This window comes from Centruroides sculpturatus, unplaced genomic scaffold, assembly GCF_000671375.1.
Source record: "Centruroides sculpturatus isolate CEXI.00-Female unplaced genomic scaffold, Cexi_2.0 scaffold552, whole genome shotgun sequence".
NCBI classification, from domain to species: domain Eukaryota; kingdom Metazoa; phylum Arthropoda; class Arachnida; order Scorpiones; family Buthidae; genus Centruroides; species Centruroides sculpturatus.
The window spans coordinates 187667-206172 of NW_019384889.1; the positions used below are offsets into that span (position 1 = coordinate 187667).

The 18506-nt window shown below is 37.1% G+C and overlaps 1 protein-coding gene across 1 annotated transcript in view; it reads right to left on the reverse strand.

Annotated features, from left to right (window-relative positions):
* Nucleotides 1–16994: 16994 nt before the first annotated feature.
* The window catches only part of LOC111631183, a 12634-nt gene continuing 11122 nt past the window's right edge, over nt 16995–18506 (reverse strand). Inside the window, exon 2 of the mRNA XM_023375384.1 lies at nt 16995–18442. Within this exon, the coding sequence (XP_023231152.1) occupies nt 17680–18442 (763 nt within the window). The 3' untranslated portion in view covers nt 16995–17679. The remainder of the gene's footprint in view (nt 18443–18506) is intronic.

The following is an 18506-nucleotide window of genomic DNA, read 5'->3' on the forward strand; positions in this document are numbered from 1 at the left end:
TTTTAATAATAACGAAAACGAAAAATAACAAACACATTGTCCGCATCAACCGTTGGGGGGCGTCCGCACATTCATTTACATATCGTTTCGTTCACGATATTTATTATTTATAAATTCGCATTTACACATTTCGGGCCGCCGAACTTACACGATTTTTTTTTAAACATTTGCCCGTTTATGCTATAACTGGTTCCTTTGTTTTTAAAGGGTTTTCTTTTTAATAATAACGAAAACGAAAAATAACAAACACATTGTCCGCATCAACCGTTGGGGGGCGTCCGCACATTCATTTACATATCGTTTCGTTCACGATATTTATTATTTATAAATTCGCATTTACACATTTCGGGCCGCCGAACTTACACGATTTTTTTTTAAACATTTGCCCGTTTATGCTATAACTGGTTCCTTTGTTTTTAAAGGGTTTTCTTTTTAATAATAACGAAAACGAAAAATAACAAACACATTGTCCGCATCAACCGTTGGGGGGCGTCCGCACATTCATTTACATATCGTTTCGTTCACGATATTTATTATTTATAAATTCGCATTTACACATTTCGGGCCGCCGAACTTACACGATTTTTTTTTAAACATTTGCCCGTTTATGCTATAACTGGTTCCTTTGTTTTTAAAGGGTTTTCTTTTTAATAATAACGAAAACGAAAAATAACAAACACATTGTCCGCATCAACCGTTGGGGGGCGTCCGCACATTCATTTACATATCGTTTCGTTCACGATATTTATTATTTATAAATTCGCATTTACACATTTCGGGCCGCCGAACTTACACGATTTTTTTTTAAACATTTGCCCGTTTATGCTATAACTGGTTCCTTTGTTTTTAAAGGGTTTTCTTTTTAATAATAACGAAAACGAAAAATAACAAACACATTGTCCGCATCAACCGTTGGGGGGCGTCCGCACATTCATTTACATATCGTTTCGTTCACGATATTTATTATTTATAAATTCGCATTTACACATTTCGGGCCGCCGAACTTACACGATTTTTTTTTAAACATTTGCCCGTTTATGCTATAACTGGTTCCTTTGTTTTTAAAGGGTTTTCTTTTTAATAATAACGAAAACGAAAAATAACAAACACATTGTCCGCATCAACCGTTGGGGGGCGTCCGCACATTCATTTACATATCGTTTCGTTCACGATATTTATTATTTATAAATTCGCATTTACACATTTCGGGCCGCCGAACTTACACGATTTTTTTTTAAACATTTGCCCGTTTATGCTATAACTGGTTCCTTTGTTTTTAAAGGGTTTTCTTTTTAATAATAACGAAAACGAAAAATAACAAACACATTGTCCGCATCAACCGTTGGGGGGCGTCCGCACATTCATTTACATATCGTTTCGTTCACGATATTTATTATTTATAAATTCGCATTTACACATTTCGGGCCGCCGAACTTACACGATTTTTTTTTAAACATTTGCCCGTTTATGCTATAACTGGTTCCTTTGTTTTTAAAGGGTTTTCTTTTTAATAATAACGAAAACGAAAAATAACAAACACATTGTCCGCATCAACCGTTGGGGGGCGTCCGCACATTCATTTACATATCGTTTCGTTCACGATATTTATTATTTATAAATTCGCATTTACACATTTCGGGCCGCCGAACTTACACGATTTTTTTTTAAACATTTGCCCGTTTATGCTATAACTGGTTCCTTTGTTTTTAAAGGGTTTTCTTTTTAATAATAACGAAAACGAAAAATAACAAACACATTGTCCGCATCAACCGTTGGGGGGCGTCCGCACATTCATTTACATATCGTTTCGTTCACGATATTTATTATTTATAAATTCGCATTTACACATTTCGGGCCGCCGAACTTACACGATTTTTTTTTAAACATTTGCCCGTTTATGCTATAACTGGTTCCTTTGTTTTTAAAGGGTTTTCTTTTTAATAATAACGAAAACGAAAAATAACAAACACATTGTCCGCATCAACCGTTGGGGGGCGTCCGCACATTCATTTACATATCGTTTCGTTCACGATATTTATTATTTATAAATTCGCATTTACACATTTCGGGCCGCCGAACTTACACGATTTTTTTTTAAACATTTGCCCGTTTATGCTATAACTGGTTCCTTTGTTTTTAAAGGGTTTTCTTTTTAATAATAACGAAAACGAAAAATAACAAACACATTGTCCGCATCAACCGTTGGGGGGCGTCCGCACATTCATTTACATATCGTTTCGTTCACGATATTTATTATTTATAAATTCGCATTTACACATTTCGGGCCGCCGAACTTACACGATTTTTTTTTAAACATTTGCCCGTTTATGCTATAACTGGTTCCTTTGTTTTTAAAGGGTTTTCTTTTTAATAATAACGAAAACGAAAAATAACAAACACATTGTCCGCATCAACCGTTGGGGGGCGTCCGCACATTCATTTACATATCGTTTCGTTCACGATATTTATTATTTATAAATTCGCATTTACACATTTCGGGCCGCCGAACTTACACGATTTTTTTTTAAACATTTGCCCGTTTATGCTATAACTGGTTCCTTTGTTTTTAAAGGGTTTTCTTTTTAATAATAACGAAAACGAAAAATAACAAACACATTGTCCGCATCAACCGTTGGGGGGCGTCCGCACATTCATTTACATATCGTTTCGTTCACGATATTTATTATTTATAAATTCGCATTTACACATTTCGGGCCGCCGAACTTACACGATTTTTTTTTAAACATTTGCCCGTTTATGCTATAACTGGTTCCTTTGTTTTTAAAGGGTTTTCTTTTTAATAATAACGAAAACGAAAAATAACAAACACATTGTCCGCATCAACCGTTGGGGGGCGTCCGCACATTCATTTACATATCGTTTCGTTCACGATATTTATTATTTATAAATTCGCATTTACACATTTCGGGCCGCCGAACTTACACGATTTTTTTTTAAACATTTGCCCGTTTATGCTATAACTGGTTCCTTTGTTTTTAAAGGGTTTTCTTTTTAATAATAACGAAAACGAAAAATAACAAACACATTGTCCGCATCAACCGTTGGGGGGCGTCCGCACATTCATTTACATATCGTTTCGTTCACGATATTTATTATTTATAAATTCGCATTTACACATTTCGGGCCGCCGAACTTACACGATTTTTTTTTAAACATTTGCCCGTTTATGCTATAACTGGTTCCTTTGTTTTTAAAGGGTTTTCTTTTTAATAATAACGAAAACGAAAAATAACAAACACATTGTCCGCATCAACCGTTGGGGGGCGTCCGCACATTCATTTACATATCGTTTCGTTCACGATATTTATTATTTATAAATTCGCATTTACACATTTCGGGCCGCCGAACTTACACGATTTTTTTTTAAACATTTGCCCGTTTATGCTATAACTGGTTCCTTTGTTTTTAAAGGGTTTTCTTTTTAATAATAACGAAAACGAAAAATAACAAACACATTGTCCGCATCAACCGTTGGGGGGCGTCCGCACATTCATTTACATATCGTTTCGTTCACGATATTTATTATTTATAAATTCGCATTTACACATTTCGGGCCGCCGAACTTACACGATTTTTTTTTAAACATTTGCCCGTTTATGCTATAACTGGTTCCTTTGTTTTTAAAGGGTTTTCTTTTTAATAATAACGAAAACGAAAAATAACAAACACATTGTCCGCATCAACCGTTGGGGGGCGTCCGCACATTCATTTACATATCGTTTCGTTCACGATATTTATTATTTATAAATTCGCATTTACACATTTCGGGCCGCCGAACTTACACGATTTTTTTTTAAACATTTGCCCGTTTATGCTATAACTGGTTCCTTTGTTTTTAAAGGGTTTTCTTTTTAATAATAACGAAAACGAAAAATAACAAACACATTGTCCGCATCAACCGTTGGGGGGCGTCCGCACATTCATTTACATATCGTTTCGTTCACGATATTTATTATTTATAAATTCGCATTTACACATTTCGGGCCGCCGAACTTACACGATTTTTTTTTAAACATTTGCCCGTTTATGCTATAACTGGTTCCTTTGTTTTTAAAGGGTTTTCTTTTTAATAATAACGAAAACGAAAAATAACAAACACATTGTCCGCATCAACCGTTGGGGGGCGTCCGCACATTCATTTACATATCGTTTCGTTCACGATATTTATTATTTATAAATTCGCATTTACACATTTCGGGCCGCCGAACTTACACGATTTTTTTTTAAACATTTGCCCGTTTATGCTATAACTGGTTCCTTTGTTTTTAAAGGGTTTTCTTTTTAATAATAACGAAAACGAAAAATAACAAACACATTGTCCGCATCAACCGTTGGGGGGCGTCCGCACATTCATTTACATATCGTTTCGTTCACGATATTTATTATTTATAAATTCGCATTTACACATTTCGGGCCGCCGAACTTACACGATTTTTTTTTAAACATTTGCCCGTTTATGCTATAACTGGTTCCTTTGTTTTTAAAGGGTTTTCTTTTTAATAATAACGAAAACGAAAAATAACAAACACATTGTCCGCATCAACCGTTGGGGGGCGTCCGCACATTCATTTACATATCGTTTCGTTCACGATATTTATTATTTATAAATTCGCATTTACACATTTCGGGCCGCCGAACTTACACGATTTTTTTTTAAACATTTGCCCGTTTATGCTATAACTGGTTCCTTTGTTTTTAAAGGGTTTTCTTTTTAATAATAACGAAAACGAAAAATAACAAACACATTGTCCGCATCAACCGTTGGGGGGCGTCCGCACATTCATTTACATATCGTTTCGTTCACGATATTTATTATTTATAAATTCGCATTTACACATTTCGGGCCGCCGAACTTACACGATTTTTTTTTAAACATTTGCCCGTTTATGCTATAACTGGTTCCTTTGTTTTTAAAGGGTTTTCTTTTTAATAATAACGAAAACGAAAAATAACAAACACATTGTCCGCATCAACCGTTGGGGGGCGTCCGCACATTCATTTACATATCGTTTCGTTCACGATATTTATTATTTATAAATTCGCATTTACACATTTCGGGCCGCCGAACTTACACGATTTTTTTTTAAACATTTGCCCGTTTATGCTATAACTGGTTCCTTTGTTTTTAAAGGGTTTTCTTTTTAATAATAACGAAAACGAAAAATAACAAACACATTGTCCGCATCAACCGTTGGGGGGCGTCCGCACATTCATTTACATATCGTTTCGTTCACGATATTTATTATTTATAAATTCGCATTTACACATTTCGGGCCGCCGAACTTACACGATTTTTTTTTAAACATTTGCCCGTTTATGCTATAACTGGTTCCTTTGTTTTTAAAGGGTTTTCTTTTTAATAATAACGAAAACGAAAAATAACAAACACATTGTCCGCATCAACCGTTGGGGGGCGTCCGCACATTCATTTACATATCGTTTCGTTCACGATATTTATTATTTATAAATTCGCATTTACACATTTCGGGCCGCCGAACTTACACGATTTTTTTTTAAACATTTGCCCGTTTATGCTATAACTGGTTCCTTTGTTTTTAAAGGGTTTTCTTTTTAATAATAACGAAAACGAAAAATAACAAACACATTGTCCGCATCAACCGTTGGGGGGCGTCCGCACATTCATTTACATATCGTTTCGTTCACGATATTTATTATTTATAAATTCGCATTTACACATTTCGGGCCGCCGAACTTACACGATTTTTTTTTAAACATTTGCCCGTTTATGCTATAACTGGTTCCTTTGTTTTTAAAGGGTTTTCTTTTTAATAATAACGAAAACGAAAAATAACAAACACATTGTCCGCATCAACCGTTGGGGGGCGTCCGCACATTCATTTACATATCGTTTCGTTCACGATATTTATTATTTATAAATTCGCATTTACACATTTCGGGCCGCCGAACTTACACGATTTTTTTTTAAACATTTGCCCGTTTATGCTATAACTGGTTCCTTTGTTTTTAAAGGGTTTTCTTTTTAATAATAACGAAAACGAAAAATAACAAACACATTGTCCGCATCAACCGTTGGGGGGCGTCCGCACATTCATTTACATATCGTTTCGTTCACGATATTTATTATTTATAAATTCGCATTTACACATTTCGGGCCGCCGAACTTACACGATTTTTTTTTAAACATTTGCCCGTTTATGCTATAACTGGTTCCTTTGTTTTTAAAGGGTTTTCTTTTTAATAATAACGAAAACGAAAAATAACAAACACATTGTCCGCATCAACCGTTGGGGGGCGTCCGCACATTCATTTACATATCGTTTCGTTCACGATATTTATTATTTATAAATTCGCATTTACACATTTCGGGCCGCCGAACTTACACGATTTTTTTTTAAACATTTGCCCGTTTATGCTATAACTGGTTCCTTTGTTTTTAAAGGGTTTTCTTTTTAATAATAACGAAAACGAAAAATAACAAACACATTGTCCGCATCAACCGTTGGGGGGCGTCCGCACATTCATTTACATATCGTTTCGTTCACGATATTTATTATTTATAAATTCGCATTTACACATTTCGGGCCGCCGAACTTACACGATTTTTTTTTAAACATTTGCCCGTTTATGCTATAACTGGTTCCTTTGTTTTTAAAGGGTTTTCTTTTTAATAATAACGAAAACGAAAAATAACAAACACATTGTCCGCATCAACCGTTGGGGGGCGTCCGCACATTCATTTACATATCGTTTCGTTCACGATATTTATTATTTATAAATTCGCATTTACACATTTCGGGCCGCCGAACTTACACGATTTTTTTTTAAACATTTGCCCGTTTATGCTATAACTGGTTCCTTTGTTTTTAAAGGGTTTTCTTTTTAATAATAACGAAAACGAAAAATAACAAACACATTGTCCGCATCAACCGTTGGGGGGCGTCCGCACATTCATTTACATATCGTTTCGTTCACGATATTTATTATTTATAAATTCGCATTTACACATTTCGGGCCGCCGAACTTACACGATTTTTTTTTAAACATTTGCCCGTTTATGCTATAACTGGTTCCTTTGTTTTTAAAGGGTTTTCTTTTTAATAATAACGAAAACGAAAAATAACAAACACATTGTCCGCATCAACCGTTGGGGGGCGTCCGCACATTCATTTACATATCGTTTCGTTCACGATATTTATTATTTATAAATTCGCATTTACACATTTCGGGCCGCCGAACTTACACGATTTTTTTTTAAACATTTGCCCGTTTATGCTATAACTGGTTCCTTTGTTTTTAAAGGGTTTTCTTTTTAATAATAACGAAAACGAAAAATAACAAACACATTGTCCGCATCAACCGTTGGGGGGCGTCCGCACATTCATTTACATATCGTTTCGTTCACGATATTTATTATTTATAAATTCGCATTTACACATTTCGGGCCGCCGAACTTACACGATTTTTTTTTAAACATTTGCCCGTTTATGCTATAACTGGTTCCTTTGTTTTTAAAGGGTTTTCTTTTTAATAATAACGAAAACGAAAAATAACAAACACATTGTCCGCATCAACCGTTGGGGGGCGTCCGCACATTCATTTACATATCGTTTCGTTCACGATATTTATTATTTATAAATTCGCATTTACACATTTCGGGCCGCCGAACTTACACGATTTTTTTTTAAACATTTGCCCGTTTATGCTATAACTGGTTCCTTTGTTTTTAAAGGGTTTTCTTTTTAATAATAACGAAAACGAAAAATAACAAACACATTGTCCGCATCAACCGTTGGGGGGCGTCCGCACATTCATTTACATATCGTTTCGTTCACGATATTTATTATTTATAAATTCGCATTTACACATTTCGGGCCGCCGAACTTACACGATTTTTTTTTAAACATTTGCCCGTTTATGCTATAACTGGTTCCTTTGTTTTTAAAGGGTTTTCTTTTTAATAATAACGAAAACGAAAAATAACAAACACATTGTCCGCATCAACCGTTGGGGGGCGTCCGCACATTCATTTACATATCGTTTCGTTCACGATATTTATTATTTATAAATTCGCATTTACACATTTCGGGCCGCCGAACTTACACGATTTTTTTTTAAACATTTGCCCGTTTATGCTATAACTGGTTCCTTTGTTTTTAAAGGGTTTTCTTTTTAATAATAACGAAAACGAAAAATAACAAACACATTGTCCGCATCAACCGTTGGGGGGCGTCCGCACATTCATTTACATATCGTTTCGTTCACGATATTTATTATTTATAAATTCGCATTTACACATTTCGGGCCGCCGAACTTACACGATTTTTTTTTAAACATTTGCCCGTTTATGCTATAACTGGTTCCTTTGTTTTTAAAGGGTTTTCTTTTTAATAATAACGAAAACGAAAAATAACAAACACATTGTCCGCATCAACCGTTGGGGGGCGTCCGCACATTCATTTACATATCGTTTCGTTCACGATATTTATTATTTATAAATTCGCATTTACACATTTCGGGCCGCCGAACTTACACGATTTTTTTTTAAACATTTGCCCGTTTATGCTATAACTGGTTCCTTTGTTTTTAAAGGGTTTTCTTTTTAATAATAACGAAAACGAAAAATAACAAACACATTGTCCGCATCAACCGTTGGGGGGCGTCCGCACATTCATTTACATATCGTTTCGTTCACGATATTTATTATTTATAAATTCGCATTTACACATTTCGGGCCGCCGAACTTACACGATTTTTTTTTAAACATTTGCCCGTTTATGCTATAACTGGTTCCTTTGTTTTTAAAGGGTTTTCTTTTTAATAATAACGAAAACGAAAAATAACAAACACATTGTCCGCATCAACCGTTGGGGGGCGTCCGCACATTCATTTACATATCGTTTCGTTCACGATATTTATTATTTATAAATTCGCATTTACACATTTCGGGCCGCCGAACTTACACGATTTTTTTTTAAACATTTGCCCGTTTATGCTATAACTGGTTCCTTTGTTTTTAAAGGGTTTTCTTTTTAATAATAACGAAAACGAAAAATAACAAACACATTGTCCGCATCAACCGTTGGGGGGCGTCCGCACATTCATTTACATATCGTTTCGTTCACGATATTTATTATTTATAAATTCGCATTTACACATTTCGGGCCGCCGAACTTACACGATTTTTTTTTAAACATTTGCCCGTTTATGCTATAACTGGTTCCTTTGTTTTTAAAGGGTTTTCTTTTTAATAATAACGAAAACGAAAAATAACAAACACATTGTCCGCATCAACCGTTGGGGGGCGTCCGCACATTCATTTACATATCGTTTCGTTCACGATATTTATTATTTATAAATTCGCATTTACACATTTCGGGCCGCCGAACTTACACGATTTTTTTTTAAACATTTGCCCGTTTATGCTATAACTGGTTCCTTTGTTTTTAAAGGGTTTTCTTTTTAATAATAACGAAAACGAAAAATAACAAACACATTGTCCGCATCAACCGTTGGGGGGCGTCCGCACATTCATTTACATATCGTTTCGTTCACGATATTTATTATTTATAAATTCGCATTTACACATTTCGGGCCGCCGAACTTACACGATTTTTTTTTAAACATTTGCCCGTTTATGCTATAACTGGTTCCTTTGTTTTTAAAGGGTTTTCTTTTTAATAATAACGAAAACGAAAAATAACAAACACATTGTCCGCATCAACCGTTGGGGGGCGTCCGCACATTCATTTACATATCGTTTCGTTCACGATATTTATTATTTATAAATTCGCATTTACACATTTCGGGCCGCCGAACTTACACGATTTTTTTTTAAACATTTGCCCGTTTATGCTATAACTGGTTCCTTTGTTTTTAAAGGGTTTTCTTTTTAATAATAACGAAAACGAAAAATAACAAACACATTGTCCGCATCAACCGTTGGGGGGCGTCCGCACATTCATTTACATATCGTTTCGTTCACGATATTTATTATTTATAAATTCGCATTTACACATTTCGGGCCGCCGAACTTACACGATTTTTTTTTAAACATTTGCCCGTTTATGCTATAACTGGTTCCTTTGTTTTTAAAGGGTTTTCTTTTTAATAATAACGAAAACGAAAAATAACAAACACATTGTCCGCATCAACCGTTGGGGGGCGTCCGCACATTCATTTACATATCGTTTCGTTCACGATATTTATTATTTATAAATTCGCATTTACACATTTCGGGCCGCCGAACTTACACGATTTTTTTTTAAACATTTGCCCGTTTATGCTATAACTGGTTCCTTTGTTTTTAAAGGGTTTTCTTTTTAATAATAACGAAAACGAAAAATAACAAACACATTGTCCGCATCAACCGTTGGGGGGCGTCCGCACATTCATTTACATATCGTTTCGTTCACGATATTTATTATTTATAAATTCGCATTTACACATTTCGGGCCGCCGAACTTACACGATTTTTTTTTAAACATTTGCCCGTTTATGCTATAACTGGTTCCTTTGTTTTTAAAGGGTTTTCTTTTTAATAATAACGAAAACGAAAAATAACAAACACATTGTCCGCATCAACCGTTGGGGGGCGTCCGCACATTCATTTACATATCGTTTCGTTCACGATATTTATTATTTATAAATTCGCATTTACACATTTCGGGCCGCCGAACTTACACGATTTTTTTTTAAACATTTGCCCGTTTATGCTATAACTGGTTCCTTTGTTTTTAAAGGGTTTTCTTTTTAATAATAACGAAAACGAAAAATAACAAACACATTGTCCGCATCAACCGTTGGGGGGCGTCCGCACATTCATTTACATATCGTTTCGTTCACGATATTTATTATTTATAAATTCGCATTTACACATTTCGGGCCGCCGAACTTACACGATTTTTTTTTAAACATTTGCCCGTTTATGCTATAACTGGTTCCTTTGTTTTTAAAGGGTTTTCTTTTTAATAATAACGAAAACGAAAAATAACAAACACATTGTCCGCATCAACCGTTGGGGGGCGTCCGCACATTCATTTACATATCGTTTCGTTCACGATATTTATTATTTATAAATTCGCATTTACACATTTCGGGCCGCCGAACTTACACGATTTTTTTTTAAACATTTGCCCGTTTATGCTATAACTGGTNTTGTACGGGTAACTACACCACCACCGCATTTTTTATTAATTTTTTTTTCACACAACTGAATTTTGATCTTTTAAATTGAAATACCTGATTAAAGGGTGGCCGAAATTTTTCTCCGCCCCGGGCGGCTAACACCCACGGTACGCCACTGCGCATCTGAACTCGTCTATCAAAAAATTGGCGCATGGTATGCAAAAGGTTGGCCACCCCTGAATTAGAATATGTTGTAAAATACAAATATTCCAAGATATAATGCACATTAATAGGTATTGGGCATGCAGACATGGTAATTTGTAGGTCCGCACCTATCTACCATTACAGGCGCATTCATATCCGATGCGACAAGTATATGAAGGTTTTGCAACCATCCTGGAGTAATTCCTTCGCTATGCCGAAACCTGTGAGTCAAGAGATACAAGCGCTAGTTATACGCCACAACCAGGAAAACAGAACTGTCGCAGAAATTAGCAATATTCTTAAGATATCACCGAGAACTGTCTCAAGATATCACCGACAACTGTCTCTCGAATAATTAAGCTGTATCGAGAGACGAATTCCCTGTCTCCAAAGAAGTCGACGGGCCGACGCAGGAGTACAACTGCAGAACAAGATGCTCAGCTGGCGTCGACCAGTCAGGCAAATCCGTTCGCTACGTCCACCATGCTCCGAGAGCAACTGCACCTGATAGTGTCAAAGGACACTGTCAAAAGACGGTATGTAACATTTGTATGATAGTAGTCACACGTCCTTTGAATACATTAGTAACATGTTCTTGCATATACAGTAATGTAGAAAGCAGGATATTACATATATATTTATTTCATTAATAGGTTGAGAGAAAACAAACTGTACGGACGAAGAGCGGCACAAAAGCAAAACCTGACCCCAGCCAATAAACGTGACCGCCTCCGGTTTGCAGAAAACCATATCAATTGGACAGCCGACCAGTGGTCAACTGTCATCTTTTCCGACGAGAAAGTCTTCTGCTCCGAGAGTAGCGGGACCGTTTGGGTGCATCGCCCACCTTCCACACGCTACGATGAGCAATACGTGTAGCGCACCCAACGAAGCGGTCGATTTTCGTTATGTGAGTATTTATAATTTGTGTATTTGGCATTAGTCTTGCAGGCGATTAATTTGTTATTTTAAACCAGAATTTTCATGTGTTATACAGAACAACCTGAATGTAAACTTTTCTGTTTGCAGGTGTCTGGAGTTGGATGTGTGCCGCAAAGCCAGAAGAGTTGGTCATGGTCGACAAAAACTTGAACGCCGAGAAGTATGTGGACATCTTGGAAGACGTGCTGGTGCCGTCAGTAATGGCCGTGTACGGCGAAGAGCCGTTCTGGTTCGTCCATGACCGCTCCCTGGTCCATACAGCCAACATCACAAAGCAGTGGATGGAAACGCATCCTCAGGTGCAGGACATGCGATGGCCTGAGTGAGGGGCTGATCTTAACCCGATCGAGAACATTTGGAGCGAGCTAGTTCGCGAACCTATTCAGGCGTTGACTCCCAGCGACCTTTGGCAAGTCGTCCGAGGTCGTTGGGAGAACCTGCAATCAGGCACAGTTTGTCAAAGTGTTGTGGAAAAAACAAAAAAAAAAAAAACATTTTCCACATCTCCCGTAAGGGGGCCTACACGTTCTTCTTTCCGTATTTATTTACATATCGGCGCCTGACCGAACGAATACATTTATACATATATTTATATATTTTTATTTTTGCATTTATACCTTTTATGCTAGTAAACAATAGAGAGACGAGTCAGTCGTCTCTCTATTGTATATTAACAATTATTATTAGTAGCGATAACTTGTATTAATCGCCGCAAGTGTGATAACGCTTTGATGGATTCTGTAATATTTTATAGAATCCATCCTCGCGGAATTCTGGCCGCCGTTCATACTGGCGCCGACGTATCGGCTGGTTCAAACGCCGACTCTCTCCCGCTGCCACCCTCAGCCTGGCACCCACATGCGGAAACGGTCCACAAAACGGCAAAATGACGTCACTTTTGCCGTCGACTTCGACGGAATACGAAGTTGAAAATTTTCAACATTTGCCGTGACAAAAAGCGGCACGGTATAAAGTAGACCAACAGGAAGGCCATTCGGTGATGTCGTCGGAAAGTTCACGCGGTCACTAGAAGTATGGCGGCCAGCACGAAGAGACAGCGTGTCATGTTCAATGACGAGTATTTCGTTAAAACAGTTCGAAACTATCCATGTCCGTATGACAAAAAATGTTCCGATTTGAAACATATGACATTAAAAACAACAATACCGACTGCAATTGGAGAGCAGTTCGGAATTACCGGCAAGTACTGATTTGTAATTAGAACTATACATGCGAAACTGTAGCACGTTTTATAATTGTTATATTTTAAATTTACTAATGTAATTACTAATGTTATTAAACATACCGAATGTTGTTAGGCGATGATGCCGAAAAAAGCCGAAAAAATTTTACAGATCGATATACAAAGGAGAGAAGGAAAATGCATGAGAGCCACGCGAGTGGCGCAAGCAGTTCCGAAGTATACCTGACAAATTGGACTTCACTTAAGTTGGTTGGTTGGTTTGTTAGAGTTTATTGGCGCAAGGGCCATACAGACCAAGCTGCGCCATAGCAAATGGTATATATTAATAAATAAATATATATATATAAAATGTTCAATATAAATAAATTAATAAACTAATAAATAACAAAATCAATAACAAAACAACATATAACAATATACATATAAATAATAGCAAGATATATACATAGATGAATGAATAAATAAATAAATAATCAACAAGGTATATATATAAACATAACCTAGATAAATAATTAAATATGTCTATAAATATTATTCACTTTCAAAAAGTTCAATAATTTGTCAAGATTTGGCCTCTGGCCCAAAATCTCTCTCAGACTTGCATTTCCAAAATGCTGTCTATGACTTTGATCAAAAGCTGTGCAGTTGCAAAGCATGTGTTTTACACTTAGAAAGCAGTTGCAATGCTCGCATACTGGCTGGTCTTCACCCTTCAAAAGGTATTGATGAGTCAACCGAGTATGCCCAATTCTCAAACGCGTAAGAATTACTTCAGATCTCCTGTCATACTGTTTATTGTGTGTCTCAATTTTCTATATTTGGCTTCATCTCATGTAGTTTATTGTGGACTTGTGCATTCCACATGTTTTGCCATCTCTCTGCTAGTCGTTTTTTAACTACTACCTTCAAATCGACTCCTTCAATATGCATTATATGCTGTGAAGGACTAGCTGACTTTGCAGCGGCGTCAGCTTCTTCATTCCCTTTTATACCTACATGGCCTGGGACCCAACAAAATTTTACAAAGAAATTACTCGCAGTAAGATGGCAAATTAGTTTTCGAATTTTAATCACTATAGAGTGAGAACTAGGTTCACATGAAATCAAAGCCTGAAGTGCACTAACTGAGTCAGTGTAAATAACACAGCAACGATGAACTTTCCTATTTATATACTTTAAAGCTAAATGAATAGAATGCAACTCTGCAGAAAAGATAGAAAAATTCAATGCAATTTGTTCTGCCATGATTTCATCCTGGCAGACAAAGGCTGAGCCAACGTAATCATCAGATTTAGATCCATCTGTAAAAATAGGAATTAAATTCCTGTCACGATGTTGAATTTCTGCATAGTGCTGTCTGTAGACGTAGTCTGGTGTGGATTCCTTAGGAAATTGCTTTAAGCAAAAATCAACACTTATCAAAGGAGTTGACCAAGGTGATATACTACAGACCTCTAGCTGTAAAATGTTGCCTGTGTTCAGATCAATTGTGCTACTCACATTCTCCATTCTTACAACAAATAAAGGGACACTGCTTGGGTGAGCTTCAAATAACCTTTTCAGCTGAGTATCTAACATTGTACAATCAACTGAAGGTTTAGTGTAAGATTTTTGTTTTATATAGTAAAATAGAGACAACTGTTCTCTCCTGAGAGATAGTGGAGGCTCATAAGCATCCACGTACAAGCTATGTACAGAAGTTCGAAAAGCACCAGTGCACAAACGTAGTGCTTGGTGGTGAATTGGATCCAGCATCCGAAGAGTAGATTCTCGCGCAGAGCCATAAACAATGCAACCGTAGTCCAGCTTAGAGCGGACAAGAGCCCTATAAATCCTGAGCATAGAAACTTTGTCTGCTCCCCAGGATGAACAGCATAGTACCTTTAAAAGGTTTAGAGATTTTAAACATCTACTCTTCAGGTTGCGCAAGTGTGGCAAAAATGTCAGTTTTGGGTCAAAATAAACACCCAAAAACTTAGCCTGATTAACCATTAAAATTTTATCGCCATTTAGGTGAATTTCAGGATCCAGGTGCAAATCACGCCTTCGGCAGAAGTGGATGCACGATGTCTTCGCTGCATTAAATGTAAACCCATTGGTCTTGGACCAATTATATATGTGATTTAGGGAGATTTGAAGTTGTCTCTCAATGAAATTCATATTACTAGACTGACAGGAGATCTGAAAGTCATCCACATACAAAGAGTGTTTCACACTGGGAGGGAGACAGTTAGCTATGCTGTTTATTTTAATTAGGAACAGAGTCACACTCAAAATAGAACCTTGAGGAACACCTTCTTCTTGTGTGAAGAGCCTAGATAAAGTGTTGCCCATCCGAACTTGGAATCTTCGATTCTCTAAGAAGTTTTTTATAAACATTGGCAAATTACCCCGCAATCCAAATTGGTGTAGATCACAAAGTATCCTGTATCGCCAACAGCAATCATAGGCCTTCTCTATGTCAAAAAACACAGACACTAAGTGCTGTTGTCGAACAAACGCTTCACGTATAGATGTTTCAAGGTTTACCAGGTTATCAGTGGTAGTTCTGTTCCAATGGAAACCACTCTGATGTGGTGTAAAGTATTCCTTTTTCTCTAAGAGATACATTAGACGCCTGTTTACCATTCTCTCGAAAAGTTTACAGAGACAACTTGTCAGAAAAATTGGTCTGTAATTAGAGGGATTATTGTAATCTTTCCCAGGTTTGGGAATGGGAATAATGATAGATAGCCTCCAAGAGTCAGGAAAAGTATGTTCTGTCCATATTCTGTTAAACAGATTCAGAACATTACGAAGAGAATTGTCCGAAAGATTTTTAATCATGCTGTAGTGGATTTTATCCGGACCTACAGCAGTATTCCCCGAGCGAGAGATTGCTGTATATAGTTCTATGCAGGTAAATGGCACATTATATTCCTCATTAGATGAAGGGTGAAAGTTTAAATATTGTTTTTCACTTTGAGCTTTATAAGCTTGGAAATTCCTAGTTAACATTACATTGCTGGATGAAAAAGAAAACGTTTCACCCAACAAATTGGCAATACCCTGTATATCGCTGATTATTGTGCCATTATATTCCATCATGGACAGAGAGTGGGAAGCATATTTTCCATTAATTTTATGGATTTTATCCCAGACTGCTTTTAAGCTAGTGGAAGATGTTATACTAGAGACATACTTCCTCCAAGAATCCCTTTGGCTTTGCCTTCTAATTCTTCTGGCATTTGCCTTTGCTTTTTTAAAAGCAACCAAATTTCTCGCAGTGGGGTATCTTCTGAAAATACCCCATGCTTTCTTTTGGGCTTTAAATGCTGCCTCACAATTCTGGTTCCACCATGGTTTAGGATGTTTTGGATATCTTGTTAATGTCTTCCCCATTGTTTTCTCAGCTGCCTGAATAATAATGGAAGTGACAACTTCAACTGCGTCATTGATATCAGCAATATTCACAATATCCTCCGTGATGTTCGCCATAAAGGAAAAAAGAGGCTAATCGGCTGTTTCCAATTTCCAGCGTGGTAGACGGGCTGTTTCACAGCTATCTCTGCCTCGATATTTTAGAAAAATTGGGAAGTGGTCACTGGAAAGTGGATTTGATCCAACCTCCCATGTAAACGCTGAAAATAGGTTCAAAGTGGCTAATGAGAGATCAATGGCAGTGAAAGTTCTTGTTGGGGCATGGAAGTATGTCACATCTCCAGTATTAAATAAATACATTTGCTGATTGCCTATGAGTCGTTCAATGGCTCTGCCTCGACGATTAATGTCAGGACTGCCCCACATAGGATTGTGACCATTAAAATCACCAAGTAAAAGGAATGGTGTTGGCAGCTGTTCAACTAATGCATCCAATTCATCCTCATTGACTCTGACATCTGGTGGCAAGTATATAGAGCAAACTGTGACAGTTACTCCAATTGAAATTCTGACTGCCACAGCTTGCAAATCAGTGGTTATTTGTACCGGTGAGGATGGAGTGCGATTTGAAACCAGGATAGCCACACCTCCACTGGCACGGTTGTGGCTATCATCATCCTTGCGGTATAGATCAAATCCTTTTAAAAAAATATTTTCTCCAGGTTTTAAATAAGTTTCCTGGAGTGCCACGCAGAGAGATTGGGTAGATGATGTCAAGTGTTTAATGTCAGAGAAGTTGTTGCGAAAACCACGACAGTTCCATTGGGTTATTTTATAACCCATTATGTGTTTGAGGCAGCATTCTTAGCGAGGTTATCCCTCTTTAATTTAACAGGGGGTTTTTCTTTTGGAGGTGACGTTGGTTTTGTCACCTCCATATTAGGCTCTTCGTCAGATATGTCAGAAAACTCGCTCATAGATTGAGCTTCTGATTTTTTTGAGACTCTAGAAAGGGCTGATTTTACTTTTTGTTTGTTAAGTGGGTTCTTACTGGCTTTTTTAGAACCCATATTTCTGGTTGTTATCCCGGTTTTAGTTACAGAAATTTTGGCCTTTGTGTTCTCCTTTTCTTCTGTTTGTGCAGATGGGATCAATAAACACTTTGCATGGCGGGTAAGAGATTCACTTGGGGAAACAGAAATATCTGTTTGAACCCCACATGTCTTAGTAGATTTCAAAACTGCAGCAAATGTCTTTTGCTGCAATGGTGCACTTGGAGTGACCATGCGACGGGCTTCTGGATAAGATACATTTTTCACAGTTTTCACCCGTTGAATCTCCTTTTCTCTTTGCCATGCAGGGCATTTCCGGGAGTAAGCAGGATGGGCATCTTTACAGTTCACACAGTGTGGAGTACTTTTACATTCAGTACTGTCGTGACCTTCAATTCCACACTGTGCACATAAGCTTTTGCCTCGGCAGGAGGTCTGGGAGTGTCCAAATCGCTGGCATTTGAAACATCGCAGCGGATTTGGAATATAAGGGCGAACTGGGCAGCGCAAGTATCCTGCTGTAACGAAGGATGGCAATGTCGGGTTGTCGAATGTGAGAATTAAATGTTTTGTGGGTATCAACTTGCCGTCTCGACGAATCGAGATGCGTCGGACAG